The 20,479-nt window shown below is 49.6% G+C and overlaps 1 protein-coding gene across 4 annotated transcripts in view; it reads left to right on the top strand.

Moving 5' to 3' along the window:
- LOC134927346 (protein adenylyltransferase SelO-like) overlaps positions 1-20,479 on the top strand; it is a 215,337-nt gene that overhangs the window by 128,061 nt on the left and 66,797 nt on the right. For all 4 annotated transcript variants that reach the window (XR_010177618.1, XM_063921657.1, XM_063921658.1 and 1 more), the window contains one exon: positions 12,099-12,182. Coding sequence is in view for 3 of the 4 variants with exons in the window: in XM_063921657.1 (XP_063777727.1) it covers positions 12,099-12,182 (84 nt within the window). In the remaining variant the exon portion in view is untranslated. The remainder of the gene's footprint in view (positions 1-12,098; positions 12,183-20,479) is intronic.

Genomic DNA, 20,479 nt, shown 5'->3' with positions numbered 1-20,479 from the left:
GCTGAGATTGAGACGTATAATGGGGGTTATTCCGAGTTGATCGCTAGCTGCATTCGTTCGCTGTGCAGCGATGAGGCAAAAAAACGGAACTTCTGCGCATGCGTAGGCGGCGCACTATTACAACGAACAATGTAGTTTTACACAGGGTCTAGCGATGCATTTCAGTCGCACAGGCAGCCGCAGAGTGATTGACATGAAGTGGGCGTTTCTGGGTGGCATCTGACCGTTTTCAGGGAGTGTTCTTAAAAATGCAGGCGTGCCAGGAAAAAACGCAGGCGTGGCTGGGCGAACGCAGGGCGTGTTTGTGACGTCAAAACAGGAACTGAATGGTCTGAAGTGATCGCAAGTGATGAGTAGGTTTGAAGCTACTCAGAAACTGCACAAAAATATTTTGTAGCCGCACTGCGATCCTTTCGTTCGCACTTCTGCTAAGCTAAAATACACTCCCAGTGGGAGACGGCATAGCGTTTGCACGGCTGCTAAAAACTGCTAGCGAGTGATCAACTCGGAATGACCACCAAAATCAGAAATACAACACGAGAAAATGTGATTATAACAGGTGCGCTTTCAATCAGTGTGCAACCAGACAGTTATACCAAGTGGGAGGACTCCCCTCACCTCCACCAAAGCATATAGACAAAAGAAGAAAATAGGTAAACTTATCCGGCGCTACTGGTCAAGTGGTATTCATAGCAGAATCTCTCCAATGATGTTTTCTTAAAGACCGAAGTTGAATCCAAATCCACCCCCAAAAAAAATCATATGGGGGTATACATAGTATATATACATATTCATTTTATATTGTTCTGTTCATGTTTTTTTTTTTTTGAGAAAACGTTTTATTGATTATACAAGCATATAAACAAACAAATAAACCGTTGTAAACAGTAAAAGGCATATAAGAAAATAATGTAATATTATAATAGGGAGGGGGGCGCTCAATAGGTGTATCAATTGGCATATATCAAACAAGCCTCCGTGCAAACAGGCTACATGAGCTGTTACAAATATTAATTAAAGTAAAAAAGGGAAGAAAAACGAAACAAAGAACAAAATGGAGCAGGATACAGGGTAGCGAAGAGAGAACGATGGAGGGTGGGGATTATAGAGAACAGGGGAGGGGAAGAGAGAGAGGTCGGCCAGTCAGAGCCATGCATAATAGTAAACTGTGGCGTAAATATAGTACAGATTAAATATGAAATATTAAATAGTTGTCAATAGCGGTTCAGCATTAAAGTGTAGGGTCCAAGGTGTCCATGTTTCAGTAAAGGATACTGGGGAGTCTCGGAGTGCAGCAGTAATTCGCTCTAGCTTATATGTGAACCAAATTGCGTTAATAGTAGCGGTCAAAGTGGGAGGGGTCGTGGATTTCCAATTAGACGCAATTTGACATTTAGCCGTATTCAAAATGTGTTTAATTAAGGCTCGTTGGTGGCGTGAGGTGTCGGGAATGGGACGGGAAAGTAGCGAATAAAGAGGCGAGTCAGGAACGGTTATATGTGTAACCTCTAAAACCAATTTATGGATTGTCTCCAATATTGGCGGATCGATGAACAAGACCACCAAACATGCAGCAGGGTCCCCCGGCACCCACATAATCTCCAGCACTCAGCCGAGCGCGTGGGATAGATAGTTTGTAGTCTAGTAGGAACCAGATACCAGCGGTAATACAGTTTATATGAATTTTCAGCAATTCGAACAGAGATAGAGCTTTTGGTAATTTCTTGTCTAATATCCTCCCAGTCCTCAACCGTCAAGGTCTCTCCCACCTCTTTCTCCCAGGCCAGTTCGTGACTCTCCTTAGGGGGGACATTGTGTGTCAGTAACACCCGGTAAATGCGAGAAAGCAGTCCCTTCGTCGAATGAGATCCGCGACACCATATCTCCAGAGGGGTAGCTATAACAGGGTGGGTGGGTTTAGTGAGAGTTCCATAGAAATGTCTAATTTGCAAAAACTGATAGAAAACTGAATGGGGGAGCGAAAAGCGGGATTGTAGATCCGCAAAAGATGGAAATGAGGAGAGAGGGGCTACGTCCTGTAGAAAAAGAATGTTGTGCGCGGTCCAATGGTGGAATGCAGAGTGATTATTGCCTGGAGGGAATTGTGTGTTGTTCCATAGAGGAGTTAAGTAAGGGTTGTGAGAACGGAGTTGATAGAAGCGAGTACAAAAATCCCATATCGACAAGGAAAAGCGCACAGTCGGTAAGAGAAGAGTAGAGTTGGGTCGGGAGCGGGATGGACACCATAGCAGGGTTGAGGGTGAGAACATATGAAGAGAATGCGCCTCAAGAAAAGTCCACGTTCTCTGTGCCGGGGGTGAGTGCCAGAGAACACAAGAGGCCAAATGCGTGGCACGGTAGTAGCGAATAAGGTCTGGTACACCAAGGCCGCCCTCTAAGCGGTGCTGTTGGAGCAGTCGCATTTTGACTCTGGGTTTTTTCCCAGCCCAGATGAAGTTAGATATATCTCGCTGAAGATTCTTCAATATCTTAACGGGAATGTGAATAGGCAGGGTTTGCCATAAGTATAATAAACGCGGCAATAGGTTCATCTTGACTGCCGCGATGCGACCAAACCAAGAAATAAACAATTTGTTCCATGCGGTGAGATTGGATTTCAGTGAAGATATTAAACGTGGAAAGTTGGCAGCATATAACGATGAATAGGATTTGGTTAGGTAAATGCCTAAATATTTGAGTTTAGCACTTTGCCATTTAAAGGAATGGGAGGAACGTAAAAGACTAAGATCCCGTGGAGTAATATGTAGATCTAGAACCTCTGTTTTGTCGGCATTAAGTTTATAGTTCGAGAAGGAGCTATATGTTTGAATCTCCTCAAAGAGATGTTGTAGGGAAGTGTGCGGGTCGGTCAGAGTCAAAATGACATCATCTGCGTATAGTGCAATTTTATATTCATGGTTGCCTACCAAGATACCTGAGATGTTGGAGTTCAATCGGATTTTCGCCACCAACGGTTCCATTACCAGGGCAAAAAGTAGGGGGGAAAGTGGACATCCCTGCCGGGTGCCATTTCTAATAGGTAGTGGCGGGGAGGAAAGGCCGTTAACCAGGATAGACGCCGAAGGGTTAAAATAGAGCGAAGTGATGGCATTGTAAAATGGACCATGTATTCCTATAGCCTGTAGGGCTTGCTGTATGAAGGGCCAGGCTACCCTATCAAAGGCCTTTTCCGCATCAAGAGCCACCACCAGAGTCGGAAGGGAGTCCTGATGGGAGAGGTGTATGAGATCAATAAGGCGCCGTGCATTGTCTGCAGCTTGACGGTTGGGGATGAAACCCACTTGGTCCGGGTGAATTAACGTGGGGAGATAAGGGGCGAGCCGGTTTGCAAGGATTTTAGCGAATAACTTTAGATCTGTGTTTAACAATGAAATGGGCCTATAGTTTTTCATTTCCAGTGGCAATAACTATAATATTGGCTCTGGTGGTGGCTGCATCGAGGGAGCTCCCTTTCCGTCAATGAATTGAAGAGTGAGTGCAACATAGGAAGAAGGGCTTGGGATAATTTTTTATAATATTAGGCAGTGTACCCATCAGGACCTGGGGCGGAAGAACGGCGAAGTTGCTTAACTGTAGTAAGGATTTCCTCGTGAGAAATAGGAGCGTTGAGTGTCTTAAGATCTGCTGCAGAGAGTGTCGGTAAATGACAAGAGGAAAAATACTGTTGGATAGCTGACACATGGTGTGGAGCGGTAGAGACATCGGAGGGGAGGTTATAGAGGGAAGCATAATAATCTTGGAAGTGGGAAGCCATCAGTTTAGGGTCACACGTTGTGGATCCATCAGGGCATCTCAAAGCCAATATCCGATTAAGCGTGCGTTTCTCGCGTAGTCGACGGGCTAACAAGGTGTCTGCCTTATTTGACTTTTCGTAGAATTTCTGACGGATCCACAAGAGTGACTTGATCGTTTTCTTAGTGAGGATTTGTGACAATTGCCCTTTCAAGGCAAGTATCTTTAGGTATAGTTTTCGTTTGGGGAAGCGCTGATGGAGAAGAGTCAATGAAGCCAAGTCAGCCTCTAAGTCCGCGATCCGTTTAGACTCAACCTTCCTCTGGATAGACGTAAGGCTAATGAGGAGACCTCGCAGTGTTACCTTATGTGCTTCCCATAGTATTGCTGGTGAGATGTCGGGGGAGACGTTATCAACAAGATAGTGATGAATCGCGGCCTCAATTTGAGTCACGTTAGAAGATTTAAGAAGCAAGGACTCATTAAGGCGCCACTTGCGGGAAGTCGAGGGTTTATGAGGAGGAGTAGCGAAATCAAGTAATATCACATAATGGTCAGACCAGGTGATCGGAACTACTTGGGCGCCCAAGAGGGTTTGAGTGGAGTCCCTAGCTACAAAAACGTAATCGATACGAGTATATATATCGTGTTGTGGGGAATAGTGCGTGTAGCCCCTAGCGGACGGGTAAAGTGTTTTCCAGCTATCATATAAATTGTGAGCTGTGAAGCATGACTGAAGGAGTTTAGATAGTTTTGTATGGGGAGATGGCCCCACGCATGGACGGGATCTGTCAACATGGGGGTCTAATGTAGCATTACAATCACCGGCCACAATAACCCAGGGATTTGAAAATTTAGAAAGATGGTCAGAGAACGTCTTAAAGAAGGAACCCTGCTGCATGTTCGGCGCGTAGACCGATGCCAAGGTGATGGGGGTTTGATTAAGGGAGCCGGAGAGAATTACAAATCTGCCATGGTCATCGAGAACCGTGTCCTGGACAACCAGAGGAAGGTCACGATGGACCAGAATGGCAGTGCCTCTGCGCTTAGCTGACATTGTGGAATAAAAGGCATGAGGATAACGTTTGGAGCTTAAAGAGGGGTGAGGGGCCTTAAAATGGGTCTCCTGCAAGAATATGATATACGCTTTTTGTCGGGCAAAAAACTGAAACGCCATGGAGCGCTTGGTCGGGAAATTGAGGCCATTGACGTTAACGGACAAAACTTTTAAAGTCATGGAGGATGAAAAACAGCATAGCTCAGTAAAAAGAATAACCCTTGACATGGCCGACCAGGGAACATTAAAGAGGGAAGAAAAAGACAGAAGAAACAGTGAGGGGGATCGTAAGTACGAACTTAAGGGATAGACCCTTTCCTAACAACGGGTTGGGTCCAGGAGTGAAGGGGCGGATGCCAGGTGGGCAGCCCCTTCGGTGTGGAAGGTAGCGCCAATAATAACAAATAACAAGGAAAAAGAGGAACATACAGAAAAAAAAAGAAAGGAAGATACATTCTGCGAGCCAGGGTAAGGGGAGAGGGAGAATCAGGTCAGGGAGTAAAGAGGAGCAGGGAGAGAAGAGAAGACATTGCTGACAATATCTATGTAAATAATAACAGTACATTGAGATGTGAATTCAACCAAGGCATCTTAAAAACATCAATTAGTCCTACAACAATGCCTAGATGAATCAGTGGTAATTTACGATAACAACAGCAACCAAAACAATCACGTCTAAATTCTAGGCCAGGGTAGTCCCTCAGGATTGAGCGGTAGATTAGCCTTACCAATTCAAGGCACGAGACCAGCACAAAGAAAAGGGACCACCAAGGATTGATATGCAGGAGGTCCAGACAACATGTAGACCATCAAGCCACCAAAATCAAATGTGTAAAACAATGTAATAGGGAGAAGGAGAAACTAGCATGGTATAATAAACATAGCTAGAGGACATTTAAATGCAAAATTAGCTAACTCCTCTATAGAAAAGGCGAAAGTAGGCAGGTTTACATTGAAAACTATAGGAACTAGTGGCAATATGTAAAGAACCTAATATTTGGAACGGATAAATTGTTTGTAGAAGACTATGTCATCTCCTGGTGTGGAGCGGCATAGCCGACCCACCCCAGAGCACGCAGCCATCATAGAAATGGGGTCACCATGAGGCATTATGCAGGAGTCCGGAAGAACACACATTCCACTAAATCATAAAGGTCAAATATGCAAAACAATATACCATAAGAATAATATGATAAAGGGGAGAACTAATGTGCAATGTCAGTTATAGTAACTGATCTGGAGAGGGGATTCCAACCGCTCATTTAGTAGACCATTCGGGGGTAGGAGCCACGGGTCTTCTAGGGGAGGTGATAGTGAGATGATTCCGGATCTCATCAGGAAGAGACTCAAAGATGCCCAGGGACCTGAGGAGGTCGTAGCCTTGGGCGGGCGTTTTAATCGAATGGTGAGAGCCATCTTTTGAAACATGAAGTTGGAACGGGAAGCCCCACTTGTACTTGATGGAGTTGTCCCGAAGGACTTTGGTGATAGCGGTAAGGTCTCTGCGTTTTCGAAGTGTGGAGGGAGCCAAGTCCTGGAAGATTTGCAGCTAGGCTCCGGAGTAAATAACTGATTGATGTTCCCGAGCCGCCATCATAAATTTCTCTTTTGTTTTGTAATAATGGAACCGCAGGATGACATCCCGCGGGGGTTGGGTGGGTGGAGGACGTGGGCGCAGCGCTCTATGCGCTCTATCGAGAAGGAGAAAATCTTTAGAGACCTCAGGAATCATGGTAAGCAGCAAGCCCTCCAGAAAACCTGGGAGGCCCTCTGCAGAGACGCTCTCCGGTATGTTGCGGATCCGGATGTTGTTCCGGCGATTCCGGTTGTCCATATCCTCTAAGTGGTCTTCCTGTTGGGCCATATCCACGCGAATCTCTGATAGCTCCTGTTCGACTACTACCTGGTATTGGCAGACTTCATCCATTTTACGTTCCAGGGAGTCTGTGCGGGTGCCAAGATCAGCGAGTTCAGTTCTGAATTCAGCTAGGACCGACCTCATTTCCGTCTGAATGGTCTTAGTGACGATAGCAATTACATCTTGGGTCGTGAGACCTGTCTTCGGAGAAGGAGCATCATCGGTATCCGACATGGGGTCTACGGTGGGGGAGTTGCGAGGTGTAACGCCTGCTTTTTCCCATGCCCGGAGGATACTAGGCTTAGCCAGAGCAGGGGTTTTGCGGTTCCTCTGTGACATAGTGGAATGAGAGAGGTAGATGGGTAGCAGCTGAAGCTATCGGTTCAGCGGAACAGATGGCACACGTGTGAGATGGGTTGATGCCGGCTCCTATAGACCCTATAGGTAGTATCAGGATGGGCCCCTTAGCGCTATCTGGCCGCAGAATGATTTAGCATAAAATTAGGCATCATGTGTTCCTCACATCATAGAGGACGAGATAAATAGTAATCAGGTGTGGTGCGAACCAGTGATGTAGAGCAAGGTAAGTATCCTCCACAAAAGCCGAATGCAGTAGCCAGGCGGTGGGGGAGAGCACGCCAGCACAGCCACGGACCAGCCAGCGACCGGCGGCAGTGCAACAGGGCTGAGTAAAGGTATGTATGCTTTATCTGCTTTCATGCACCACGGTATCTCAGCGATGGCAGGGAGTTAATTCTAGGCAGCCGAGCCCAGGGGAGGGGGGAAAGGAACAGGGCCACTGCCTGGTGCAGCCGGAGTGAGCCTTCCGGTCAGCGCGGTCATGGAGCCCCAAGGAGAGCGGCTATCCGCGTAGCCGGTAGCGGGCAGCGAGGGCCGCGGCGAGCCGCCCCCACCCAGGGAGCTCCCGAGACAGCTACCCGGGGGCAGGAGGAGGAGACCGGCCGGCGGCAGGAACGTCCGCAGGAGCCCAGCAATACTGATTAAAGCCGCGCCGGAGCCCAGCCGGAGCGACAATGGGGGGAATAGTAGTCGGAGGGAGGGCAGCAGCTCACCCGGCCGATGTCCTGGCGTCCCGCGAGCTCCACAGCCGAAGGCAAGATGGCCGCCGATCGATCCCCCGTCCCGGCGGGCCGCGTCCTCTCCTCTGTGTCCCGTGCGCCGGGGTCGTAGTGCGGCAGGTAAGAGGTTGAAGAAGCTGCCCGGCCGCCCGCCAGTTGTTCACCGGGGACACTGAAGGCACCGCAGAGTCGACAGCGCAGCTCCGGATATACAGCTCGGCCACGATCCCAACTCCAGGCCCCGGCTTCATGCTGAGGGGAAGGCCGCAATCCGCAGGAGGGATGAAAAGCGCTCCCCGACTCCGCGGGACCCCCCCAGCGATTGCAGCAGGGTAAGAGGGGCTGCTGGAGGCACTTCAAGACTCCCAGGGAGGGAGCAGGTAGATGTTAGGAGACTTAATATAAGGTGCCCTCAGGAGCAGCCATAGAGCACGTCCTCTCAGTATGAAAGCCAGGCCACACCCCCTGTTCTGTTCATGTTATTAAAAATTGTACTTCACTATGTATATCCCCATATGATTTTTTTTTTGGGTGGATTTGGATTCAACTTCGTTCTTTAAGAAAACATCATTGGAGAGATTCTGCTAAGAATACCACTTGACCAGTAGCGTCGGATAAGTTTACCTATTTTCGTCTTTTGCACAATATCAGATGTCTTTAAAAAATACTGGGGCAGATGTATTAAGCCTGGAGAAGTGATAAAGCAGTGATAATTCACCAGGCAATCAGCTCACAACTGTCATTTTTCAAACCTGAATGATTGGCTGGTGCGTTACACTTATCACTGCTTTATCACTTCTCCAGGCCTAATACATCTGCCCCACTGTGTGTTCCAGGGAGATGGCTAAAGAGGCGCACGGAGATGGTCCGTCTTATGGGCTTGCTATGTGAGTGTCGTGGGTGTGTCACTTATACCCCTTTTACACTCGCAGAAAAATCCCGGGATATTGCACGTGAACGCGCATCATCCCGGGATTTTTGTGATTGTGAATGGGTACAGGGACAATTTCCGGGACGAGCATCCCGGGCTTTCAACCCAGGTCTCGACCTGGGTTGAATCCGACCCGTCCCGGTAAGCTGTGCAGTGTGAACGGGTATACCGGGTCAAGGCGACCCGGCACCCGTTCTCTGCATAGGAGGAGGCGGTGCTTGGAGAAGATTATCTCCAAGCACCGCCTCTGGGAGACTCAGCGGTGACGTCACTGACCCGGCAATATGCCAGGCGGCCCGCTAATGTGAAAGGGTCATTCCCGGGAATGTGTCCCGGCAAATATACCGGGACACATTCCCGGGAATGACCTTTCACTGCGAGTGTAAAAGGGGTATTATAGTAGTTGTGTACTCAGACAATCATTCACTTTGGAGGCCATAATCAGATGGCAAATCTGTTCCTGCCATCACCTGCTTCATCAGATTGTGGCATGTACAGACGCACCAGGCAGCATTACAGCGTGACAGATGCTGACAATGGGCGTCTCAGCCCTTCAGTGTCAGATTGGAGCATGAAGTGCACACCGGGGAAATCAGCATTTTTTACTACATTCGCATCTGCCATCCAGAGGAATTGGGTGCAGTGAGAACGATCCTTGCACAGTATGGAGTAGGTGCCCTGATGCAGCTGAGGGAGTAACTAGGCTTCAGTTTACAGGTAGAGATTACTGAAATGAGATAAGCGGTGCTGTGGCTGTATTATTAGGTTCCTTGCTCTCCAAAATAGTGACTGCCACATTTCTATTGCAGACTTGCAATTGCTATCAAGACCTGTGAGTGTTTCGACATGTTTTGCAGACAATCACAGTGTCGAGAGTCATTATTTAGACACCATAATGTTGACAGGTCAACATGTTCAGAATGCCATCAACCACAATATCGACACTGAGAAAATATAAATAGGTTCAAATTGACAGATACATAATGTTGACACCCATTTTGCGCTAACTAGGAACACACAGACAGACAAAACGTCTGTATAATATTAGTATAGATGAATTGGTGAACGTCACTGATTGGTGTAACCTTTGCGCCAGTAAAGCAAGTGATCCCCAATTTCAGGGAAATCTGTAGACCTTGTAAAGATTGCACTTTCTGTCAGTGACAATAAACCACATGGGTTGTAGTATAAAGTTCGCTCTAGATGTTTCTAAAAGACAGATGACAAGAGGTAAGACACAGAAAGTTATGTGACTCATGTTTTCTACAGAGGTTTTGTTCAATACCCGAAAATCGCTGCCATAGGGCAATCAAGTAAACATATCACAGAGTGGAAATGCTAGTATAATCGTTCATTTATGTAATTGTATATAAACTTTCCACTACTGCAGATATTCCTGACAGCTTGTTCTTCAAACGCAGGATGCAGAAAGATCATTAGAAGAAGGAAGTAAACACATTTGAATTGCTTCTTCTTCAAAAAAACAAGTTAATCACCCTTACAATAACAGGTTTACCTCCTTATCCTACACAACATGTCAGTAACCACAGACAGCCGCAAACTGACACAGCAAGTTGCCTTCATTAAGAAAGATCTTTTATCCAGAACACCTGCTAAAGGGGTGTGCAGGCGTGTAGAGAGCTGTGGCGGGCCCAGGTCTGGGCTTGGGTGCAACTCATAATCGTGGGTATGCATGGCCACTCCCCCTTATGCAAATGATGGGGGAATCGTTACTCTTTTCCGGCGCTGCTGCAAATCCAGAGGGGGGGTGTGATCAGTGTGATTGCTCTCACCCTCCCACACGGGCAGAAGAGACTGCTGCTACTGTTGCTAAGCCGCAGCAGGACAACAATCACAAGTATATACATACATACACATGCTCCCGGGGTATGCAGTCAGTAACCCCAAGTATATACATACACATGCTCCCAGGGTATGCAGTCAGCAACCCCAAGTATATACATACACATGCTCCCGGGGTATGCAGTCAACAACCCCAAGTATATACATACACATGCTCCCGGGGTATGCAGTCAGCAACCCCAAGTATATACAGTACATACACATGCTCCCGGTGTATGCAGTCGGCAACCCCAAGTATATACATACACATGCTCCCGTGGTATGCAGTCAGCAACCCCAAGTATATACATACACATGCTCCCAGGGTATGCAGTCAGCCGCCGGTATACCGGCAAGGTAGGTGATTCCCCCTCTCTGGGTGTCCACGACACCCATAGAGGGAGAATAGAACCTGTGACGAGCATAGCTCACCACCGAGCCCGAAAGGGGCTTCATGGCGCTCGCCCCCCCGCCAGCATTCCACAGCTCAGGATGCCGATGTCGGGATCCTGACGTTCGGCATCCCGGGTGGCGGGAACTCATACCGCTCCCGCTCCCATACCTTGACACTACTTGGGTCATTTTATTGCTGGGCAGGTAGGTGTACTCTGTTGTTTTCTGTTGTCATCCATTTTCTGCAAAAGGTGACAATGTGGCCAGCTTTAGTGTCATTTATTGAGATTACTAACAGGATGTCTACTGTACGTAGAAAATGATCTCCCCTCTGATCACACCTTTATCTCAGAAGTATTCAGTACTGATATAAAGAAGTGGCCCTTTAAGACAGATGTTAATCAGATTTTCAGATGAGATTAAAAGGCACACCTCTGTGATCTTGACCTGCTCTCTCTGGGGTCTAGCATGCCTACCAGTAGTCTCACTGAATTTCGGGGGCCAGAGAACCATGCTGTTAGCAAGACGTGGCCGACAATGACACATAACCCCCTATTCCTGAGCTCTTCAGCCATTTTCTTTTCATAACTTCTGTTGGATATAGGAGCATGTTTGGGGGACATTTTTAATTTTATTAGTGCACAAATGATTGTGGAAAAGGAGTCTTTGATTCTCAACAACCAATCAGATTTCATCTTTTATTTTTCTGATATAGTTTAAATAAATAAATAAATAAATGTGTTGTTGCTATGGGCTACCAGAATAATTTGTACAGGTTTCATAAATGTCCCCCTTGTATATATTAGTGTCAATTATGACTTGGGAAACTAAGTATAGAAAAGATGAAACAGATGAAAATATCAGCAGTAAACTCATAACAACTGCTATGATATAAGCAGGAAAGTCCCACTTTAATGGTTCTGTTCTGCTGACACACACACACACACACACACACACACACACACACACACACACACACACACACACACACACACACACACACACACACACTCTCTCTCTCTCTCTCTCTCTCTCTCTCTCTCTCTCTCTCTCTCTCTCTCTCTCTCTCTCTCTCTCTCTCTCTTTGTCAGAAGCCAAATAACCTACCAGGATGTTTGTTGTACAGTTATAAATAGTGTATGTATATCGCATGTAACATATACATCCTTTTCCCTTTAAATGCAGGTGTGTGCAATACAGACAACTTCAGCTTGCTGTCAATCACTATAGATTATGGTCCATTTGGCTTCATGGAAAATTATGATGCTGGTGAGTTTTTAATATTTCCAGTACAGTTATTTCTGCAGCGGGGTACACTGGGTTCCACAGCGATAACATCGGGGTGTAGAGTAGGATCTTGATCCGAGGCACCAACAGGCTAAAGCTTTGACTGTTCCCAAGATGCTCAGCACCGCCTTCTCTATAACCCCGCCTACGAGCACAGGAGCTGAGTTTGTAAGTTGGTGCCTGCAGTGCAGGCAGCTAACAAGCAGGGCTGCTCCAGCAGCCCTGAAAAAGCTTTTCAAAAGTGAAGATAGAAGACTTCAAGGGCTGCAGCAGAGGCACTATCAGTGCTAGATGTCATTCTGACATCTCCTGCTGCAGCTCCCTCACCTCCCCCAGCCGCGCTGTATACTCCCGTGTCCCTGGTTGCCGGGTACTTACAGCAGAGGCTCCTGTTCTCTACGTCAGGCACACACACCAGCCGCAGCCTTCCGGGATTGCGTGGACGCACTCAGAGAGGAGGTAAGAGGGTCCCCCCGGCGGGACCCGCTGGAAATCACGATCCGGCGCAGCCGTTGGGAGGCGGGCTGCGCGCACTGGAGTGGACACTGTGGCAGTACAGGGACCCACTAGACCACCAGGGCAGGGGCACAGGTCGGTTTTATTAAAAACCGTTTGCATATGGCCCACAGTACCCGGTGGTGAAGTCCAGCAAGGGGATAAGGCTCTGACCCGTAGCCCCTCCCCCAGCCCCAGGGCGCCATTTAGAGTAAATGTTCTTGCCCTGGAGCTGCATCTCTCTCTCTCCCTCACTTCCTGTCAGCGTTTGGGCGCCATCTTCACATGCTAAGCTGATCCTGGGACTGTTTGGGCAAAGCCTCCTCTGTAAAGCCGCCTGCATATCAGCGCTGTGCATTTTACAGGACACTTGAGTATTCTACATGTCTGTTGACAGTGTTAGTTAAGAAAAGGTGCATTGATTCAGGGCTGTGTAGTACAAGTACCCTGTGATATACATCCAGTCTTTACTGTGCATTGATATATCTATTTATCTGTATAGCTTTACTTAGTATTACTTCTACTGCAGTTTTATTGCTTGTCATAATTTCTGCATTGTACATGTGACTGTGTGTGTGCATATAGCTGCTGCATGATTTCTACTCCGTGTATCTCACTCAGATTGCTATCCCTATACTCTGTACCCTGAGGGGGGCTAAGTGCGTCAGGGTTATTATGTAATATAGGTCAGGGGTGGCCAACCAGTCAGCTACAAAGAGCCAAAAAACCTTGTTAGGTACGTTAAAGAGCCGACATCGAGCCGATGGCGCGCATGCACAAATGGAATGTGGCCTTGTGCCTGCTAGACCACACCCCTGGTATAAAATACATTGAAAAAGCCAGAACGACATAAAATACATTTTTTAAAGCCAAATCCATTGAAAAAGCTACTTTCACATAATAAACTTCAGCTCCCCCATGTGTCACTCCAGCCAGCTCCCCCATGTGTCACTCCTGCTAGCACCCTCCTATGTCACTCCAGCCAGCTCCCCCGTGTCACTCCAGCCAAGTCTCCAATGTGTCACTACTGCCAAGACCCTGCTGTGTCTCTCCAGCCAGCTCTCCCATGTGTCACTCCTGTCAAACACCCTCCTGTCACTTCAGCCAGCTCTCCCATGTGTCACTCCAGCCAGCTCTTCCATGTGTCACTCCTGCCAACACCCTCCTGTCACTCCAGCCAGCTCTCCCATGTGTCACTCCTGCCAACACCCTCCTTTCACTCCAGCCAGCTCTTCCATGAGTCACTCCTGCTAGCACCCTCCTATGTCACTCCAGCCAGCTCTTCCATGTGTCACTCATGCTAGCACCCTACTGTGTCACTCCAGCCAGCTCTCCCATGTGTCACTACTGCCAAGACCCTGCTGTGTCACTCCAGCCAGGTCTCCCATGTGTCACTACTGCCAAGACCCTGCTGTGTGACTCCAGCCAGCTCTCCCATGTGTCACTCCTGCCAACACCCTCCTGTCACTCCAGCCAGCTCTTCCATGAGTCACTCCTGCTAGCACCCTGCTGTGTCACTCCAACCAGCTCTCCCATTTGTCACTACTGCCAAGACCCTCCTGTCACTCCAGCCAGGTCTCCCATGTGTCACTACTGCCAAGACCCTGCTGTGTCACTCCAGCCAGCTCTCCCATGTGTCACTCCTGCCAACACCCTCCTGTCACTCCAGCCAGCTCTTCCATGTGTCACTCCAGCCAGCTCTTCCATGTGTCACTCCTGCCAACACCCTCCTGTCACTCCAGCCAGCTCTTCCATGAGTCACTCCTGCTAGCACCCTCCTATGTCACTCCAGCCAGCTCTTCCATGTGTCACTCATGCTAGCACCCTGCTGTGTCACTCCAGCCAGCTCTCCCATGTGTCACTACTGCCAAGACCCTGCTGTGTCACTCCAGCCAGCTCTCCCATGTGTCACTACTGCCAAGACCCTGCTGTGTCACTCCAGCCAGCTCTCCCATGTGTCACTCCTGCCAACACCCTCCTGTCACTCCAGCCAGCTCTCCCATGTGTCACTTCTGCCAACACCCTCCTGTCACTCCAGCCAGCTCTCCCATGTGTCACTACTGCCAAGACCCTCCTGTCACTCCAGCCAGGTCTCCCATGTGTCACTACTGCCAAGACCCTGCTGTGTCACTCCAGCCAGCTCTCCCATGTGTCACTCCTGCCAACACCCTCCTGTCACTCCAGCCAGCTCTTCCATGTGTCACTCCAGCCAGCTCTTCCATGTGTCACTCCTGCCAACACCCTCCTGTCACTCCAGCCAGCTCTTCCATGAGTCACTCCTGCTAGCACCCTCCTATGTCACTCCAGCCAGCTCTTCCATGTGTCACTCGTGCTAGCACCCTGCTGTGTCACTCCAGCCAGCTCTCCCATGTGTCACTACTGCCAAGACCCTGCTGTGTCACTCCAGCCAGCTCTCCCATGTGTCACTACTGCCAAGACCCTGCTGTGTCACTCCAGCCAGCTCTCCCATGTGTCACTCCTGCCAACACCCTCCTGTCACTCCAGCCAGCTCTTCCATGAGTCACTCCTGCTAGCACCCTGCTGTGTCACTCCAGCCAGCTCTCCCATGTGTCACTACTGCCAAGACCCTCCTGTCACTCCAGCCAGCTCTCCCATGTGTCACTACTGCCAAGACCCTGCTGTGTCACTCCAGCCAGGTCTTCCATGTGTCACTACTGCCAAGACCCTGCTGTGTCACTCCAGCCAGCTCTCCCATGTGTCACTCCTGCCAACACCCTCCTGTCACTCCAGCCAGCTCTTCCATGTGTCACTCCAGCCAGCTCTTCCATGTGTCACTCCTGCCAACACCCTCCTGTCACTCCAGCCAGCTCTTCCATGAGTCACTCCTGCTAGCACCCTCCTATGTCACTCCAGCCAGCTCTTCCATGTGCCACTCATGCTAGCACCCTGCTGTGTCACTCCAGCCAGCTCTCCCATGTGTCACTACTGCCAAGACCCTGCTGTGTCACTCCAGCCAGCTCTCCCATGTGTCACTACTGCCAAGACCCTGCTGTGTCACTCCAGCCAGGTCTCCCATGTGTCACTACTGCCAAGACCCTGCTGTGTCACTCCAGCCAGCTCTCCCATGTGTCACTCCTGCCAACACCCTCCTGTCACTCCAGCCAGCTCTTCCATGTGTCACTCCAGCCAGCTCTTCCATGTGTCACTCCTGCCAACACCCTCCTGTCACTCCAGCCAGTTCTCCCATGAGTCACTCCTGCTAGCACCCTGCTGTGTCACTCCAGCCAGCTCTCCCATGTGTCACTACTGCCAAGACCCTCCTGTCACTCCAGCCAGCTCTCCCAGGTGTCACTACTGCCAAGACCCTGCTGTGTCACTCCAGCCAGGTCTCCCATGTGTCACTACTGCCAAGACCCTGCTGTGTCACTCCAGCCAGCTCTCCCATGTGTCACTCCTGCCAACACCCTCCTGTCACTCCAGCCAGCTCTTCCATGAGTCACTCCTGCTAGCACCTTGCTGTGTCACTCCAGCCAGCTCTCCCATGTGTCACTACTGCCAAGACCCTCCTGTCACTCCAGCCAGCTCTCCCATGTGTCACTACTGCCAAGACCCTGCTGTGTCACTCCAGCCAGGTCTCCCATGTGTCACTACTGCCAAGACCCTGCTGTGTCACTCCAGCCAGCTCTCCCATGTGTCACTCCTGCCAACACCCTCCTGTCACTCCAGCCAGCTCTTCCATGTGTCACTCCAGCCAGCTCTTCCATGTGTCACTCCTGCCAACACCCTCCTGTCACTCCAGCCAGCTCTTCCATGAGTCACTCCTGCTAGCACCCTGCTGTGTCACTCCAGCCAGCTCTTCCATGTGTCACTACTGCCAAGACCCTCCTGTCACTCCAGCCAGCTCTCCCATGTGTCACTACTGCCAAGACCCTGCTGTGTCACTCCAGCCAGGTCTCCCATGTGTCACTACTGCCAAGACCCTGCTGTGTCACTCCAGCCAGCTCTCCCATGTGTCACTCCTGCCAACACCCTCCTGTTACTCCAGCCAGCTCTTCCATGTGTCACTCCAGCCAGCTCTTCCATGTGTCACTCCTGCCAACACCCTCCTGTCACTCCAGCCAGCTCTTCCATGAGTCACTCCTGCTAGCACCCTCCTATGTCACTGCAGTCCGCTCCCCCGTGTCACTCCAGCCAGCTCTCCCATGTGTCACTCCTGCTACCACCCTCCTTTGTCACTCCAGCCAGCTCTCCCATGTGTCACTCCTGCTATCACCCTCCTATGTCACTCCAGCCAGGTCTCCCATGTGTCACTCCTGCTATCACCCTCCTATGTCACTCCAGCCCGTTCTCCCATGTGTCACTACTTCCAGCACCCTCCCACGTCACTCCTGCCAGGACCCTCCTGTGTCTTTCCAGCCAGCTCTGCCATGTATCACTCTAGCCCACCCTCATGTATCACTACAGCCCCCCCATCAACTCATGCCATTGCAGCAGTCCCTAATGTGTCCTCTATTTGCTTGCTTGTGGGTGTCTCACCTCTAGTATCTGGCTCCTTCAGTTTTCAGTCCCTGTAGTGCTGCTGCGTGTCTGGCTGGAGTGCAGCGGGTTCTGTATCTGTTGTGGTCACATGATTTAGAGTGTTGGGAGCCACATTTGAATAAAGAAAGAGCCACATGCGGCTCAAAAGCCACAGGTTGGCCACCGCTGATATAGGTGCTTCACAGGATATACTTAGTGTGTATTTTCTCTGTGATTTTTCAGTCACTGTATACCTCTTGAATCCTCTGTGATTTCACACTGTACAGGGGGTTCTTGGTAAGGTATTATACTGCTGATATTGTACTGTGTTGCCCGTATTCACGCTTTCAGATACGTCAACTTCAAGGGGCGACGGAGCTGCTGCTGATCCTACAATGCGTGGTGGTGATGCTGCAGACACATTAGAGGAAAACATAGCAGCAGAGGGTTCAGGTTCTGGGGGTGCACTACCCCCCAGTGGGGCCATAGCAACGGGGGTCCATAATGACCCACCTTGGGCTACTTTCTCTACTAACTATGCTGGTAACTAGACACACCCTCTATGGGACCTGAAATGCCGATACAGCCACATATTGTCCCTGCGGTTAATCCGCCATGCGCAGATCTTCTGTCCACTCAGTTACAGCAATTGAATCACTCATTGAACAAACAGAAACCTAACCCTCGCCCGCTTAAGACCAAGGGGTCCTCTAAGCGGGCCCTTACTTCCTCACAATCCACCCATATTCCAGACACTTCGTCTGATGAAGATGGCGTATATACTGACCCGTCAGACACTGATCCAGATGCTTCTGATGGGGAATCTGTTTCACAGGTGGATGTTCCTGACCTATTGGAGGCTATCAGGCTGATCCTTCAAATTGAGGATGATCCAGAACCTGTTGTTACCTCTAAGAAACCAGATAGATTTAAACGTCAGAAGGTTATTAAACAAGTTTTACCTCATTCTGACCATTTAGTTGACATACGTCAGGAATCCTGGGAAAATCCAGGAAAGAAATCACACCTCACAAGAAGATGCTGTCTCGCTATCCCCTCGCTGCGGAGATAAGTAAGAATTGGGAAACGCCACCGCCGGTGGATTCGCAAGTGGCGCAGCTTGTGGTGTCCTCTGCTCTGCCTGTAACTACCGTCACCTCTCTGAAAGAACCGACGGATAAGCGTGTGGAGGGTTGCTTAAAAGCCATTTACACCCTCGCAGGAGCTGTGCATCGACCCACTATTGCAGCTACTTGGGCTGCAGAAGCTATTGAAGCTTAGGCTCAGGAGGTGGAAGCAGAGCTGCCGTCCAATTTTTCTGATAATGCTAGACAATGGGGGAGATTCAAATGTTTGAAAAGTCAGTTGGGAGTCTGTTTTTTCCTATCTAATAGACAGGAAAAAACAGACACCCAACCGACTTTTCAAACATTTGAATTCCACCCATGTCTCTCGTATATTGTCACAGCCTCTCATTACATTAAGGAGGCGGCTTCTGATGCCGGTATTCTGGCGGCCAAGGCTTCTACTACGTCCATTTTGGCTCGTCGGATTCTCTGGTTACGGTCCTGGTCTGTAGATCTGGACTCTAAGAAAACCCTGGAAGTGCTCCCTTTTAAGGGAGACATTCTTTTTGGTGAGGATCTCAACAAGATTGTGGCTGACTTAGCTTCTGCTAAGATTGCGTGTCTTCCTAGTACTGCTCCTTCGGTCCCGAAGGTTGAGTACTTCCTTTCGATCCTTTCGTCCTCCAGGTAAAGCTAAGGGTCAGGCGTACCCGAAATAGGCTCGCACTTCCAAAACCACTAAGCCCAAACCTAAACGTGCCTGGGCTGCCGGTCAGCCTGCTCCCAAATCAGACAAGCCTACTGCATGGGGGATCTTAGGGTGGGAGGCCGACTTCTATGGTTTACCCAGGAATGGTTGAAGACCACTTCCGATGCCTGGGTACAGGAAGTCGTCACTCACGGATACGCCATATCCTTCAAGAATCGTCCCCCTCATCGATTTTGCCTGACGGAAATCCCTTCGGATCAGGTGAAGGCAAAAACTCTTCATTTGGTAGTACAATCCCTCCTGGACACAGGAGTGGTAGTACAGGTGCCTCTGGCTCAGAGAGACAAGGGGTACTATTCAACTGCAAGTCCTTAAACAAATTTGTGAGAGTCTCCAAGTTTCGTATGGATACTCTTCGCTCTATTGTTCTGGCTTTGGAGCCTGGGGACTTTATGGTCTACCTGGACATATAGGATACTTACCTCCATATTCCGATTGCCATGTCGCATCAGCAGTACCTGCGGTTTGCTATTGGCAACCTCCATTATCAATTTTGGGCTTTACCTTTTGGTTTGACCACGGCTCCGCAAGTCTTCACGAAGGTTATGGCGGTAATGACGGCTTTACTCCACCGTCAGGGTGTCAGGATCCTACCGTATCTGGATGACCTGCTGATCCTGGCGAATTCCCCAGAAATTCTCCTCCGTCATCTGGATCTGACGGTCCAGTTTCTGACAGCCCACGGGTGGCTCATCAACTGGAAGAAATCTTCCCTGGTCCCTGCTCAGAGCATGGTGCACCTGGCGGCGTTGTTGGACACTCACAACCAGCGGTTGTTCTTGTCTCAGGAGAAGGTCCTGAACCTTCAGGACAGAATTCGATGCTTCCTCTCTCGCCCACGAGTGTCGATTCACTCGGCGATGCAAGTGCTAGGCCTCATGGTGTCGGATTTTGACAGGGTGGAGTACGCTCAATTTCATTCCAGCCCTCTGCAGAGATTGATTATTGCCAAGTGGGATGGCCTGCCTCTCTGGATCAGGTCTCACATGTTCTCGTTGTCTCCGGAGGTTCGCCGGTCACTGAGCTGGTGGCTCCAGGACCAATAATTGAGCAGGGGTCGTCCCTTCTGGATCTCCAACTGGGTCCTTCTGACGACAGATGCCAGTCTGAGGGGTTGGAGCGCGGTGTTGGAGCAACACTTCCTTCAGGGTCGGTGGACCAAGGAGGAGTCTCTCCTCCCAATAAACATTCTGGAATTGCGGGCGGTGTTCAATGCTCTGAACCTGCCCCAGCATCTGATACAGAACAGGCCTGTTCAGGTACAGTCGGACAAAGCCACCACGGTGGCGTACATAAATCATCAAGGCAGCACTCGAAGCCGCATGGCAATGAGGGAAGTGTCAAAGATTCTTCAGTGGGCGGAACGCCATCTGCCAGCCATATCGGCAGTGTTCATTCCGGGGGTCCTAAACTGGGAAGCGGACTTCCTCAGTCATCAGGACGTACACGCTGGAGAGTGGAGCCTCCAT

This window comes from Pseudophryne corroboree, chromosome 5 (genome assembly GCF_028390025.1).
Source record: "Pseudophryne corroboree isolate aPseCor3 chromosome 5, aPseCor3.hap2, whole genome shotgun sequence".
In the NCBI taxonomy this organism is placed as follows: Eukaryota; Metazoa; Chordata; class Amphibia; order Anura; family Myobatrachidae; genus Pseudophryne; species Pseudophryne corroboree.
This window is presented reverse-complemented; position numbering and strand designations above follow the sequence as displayed.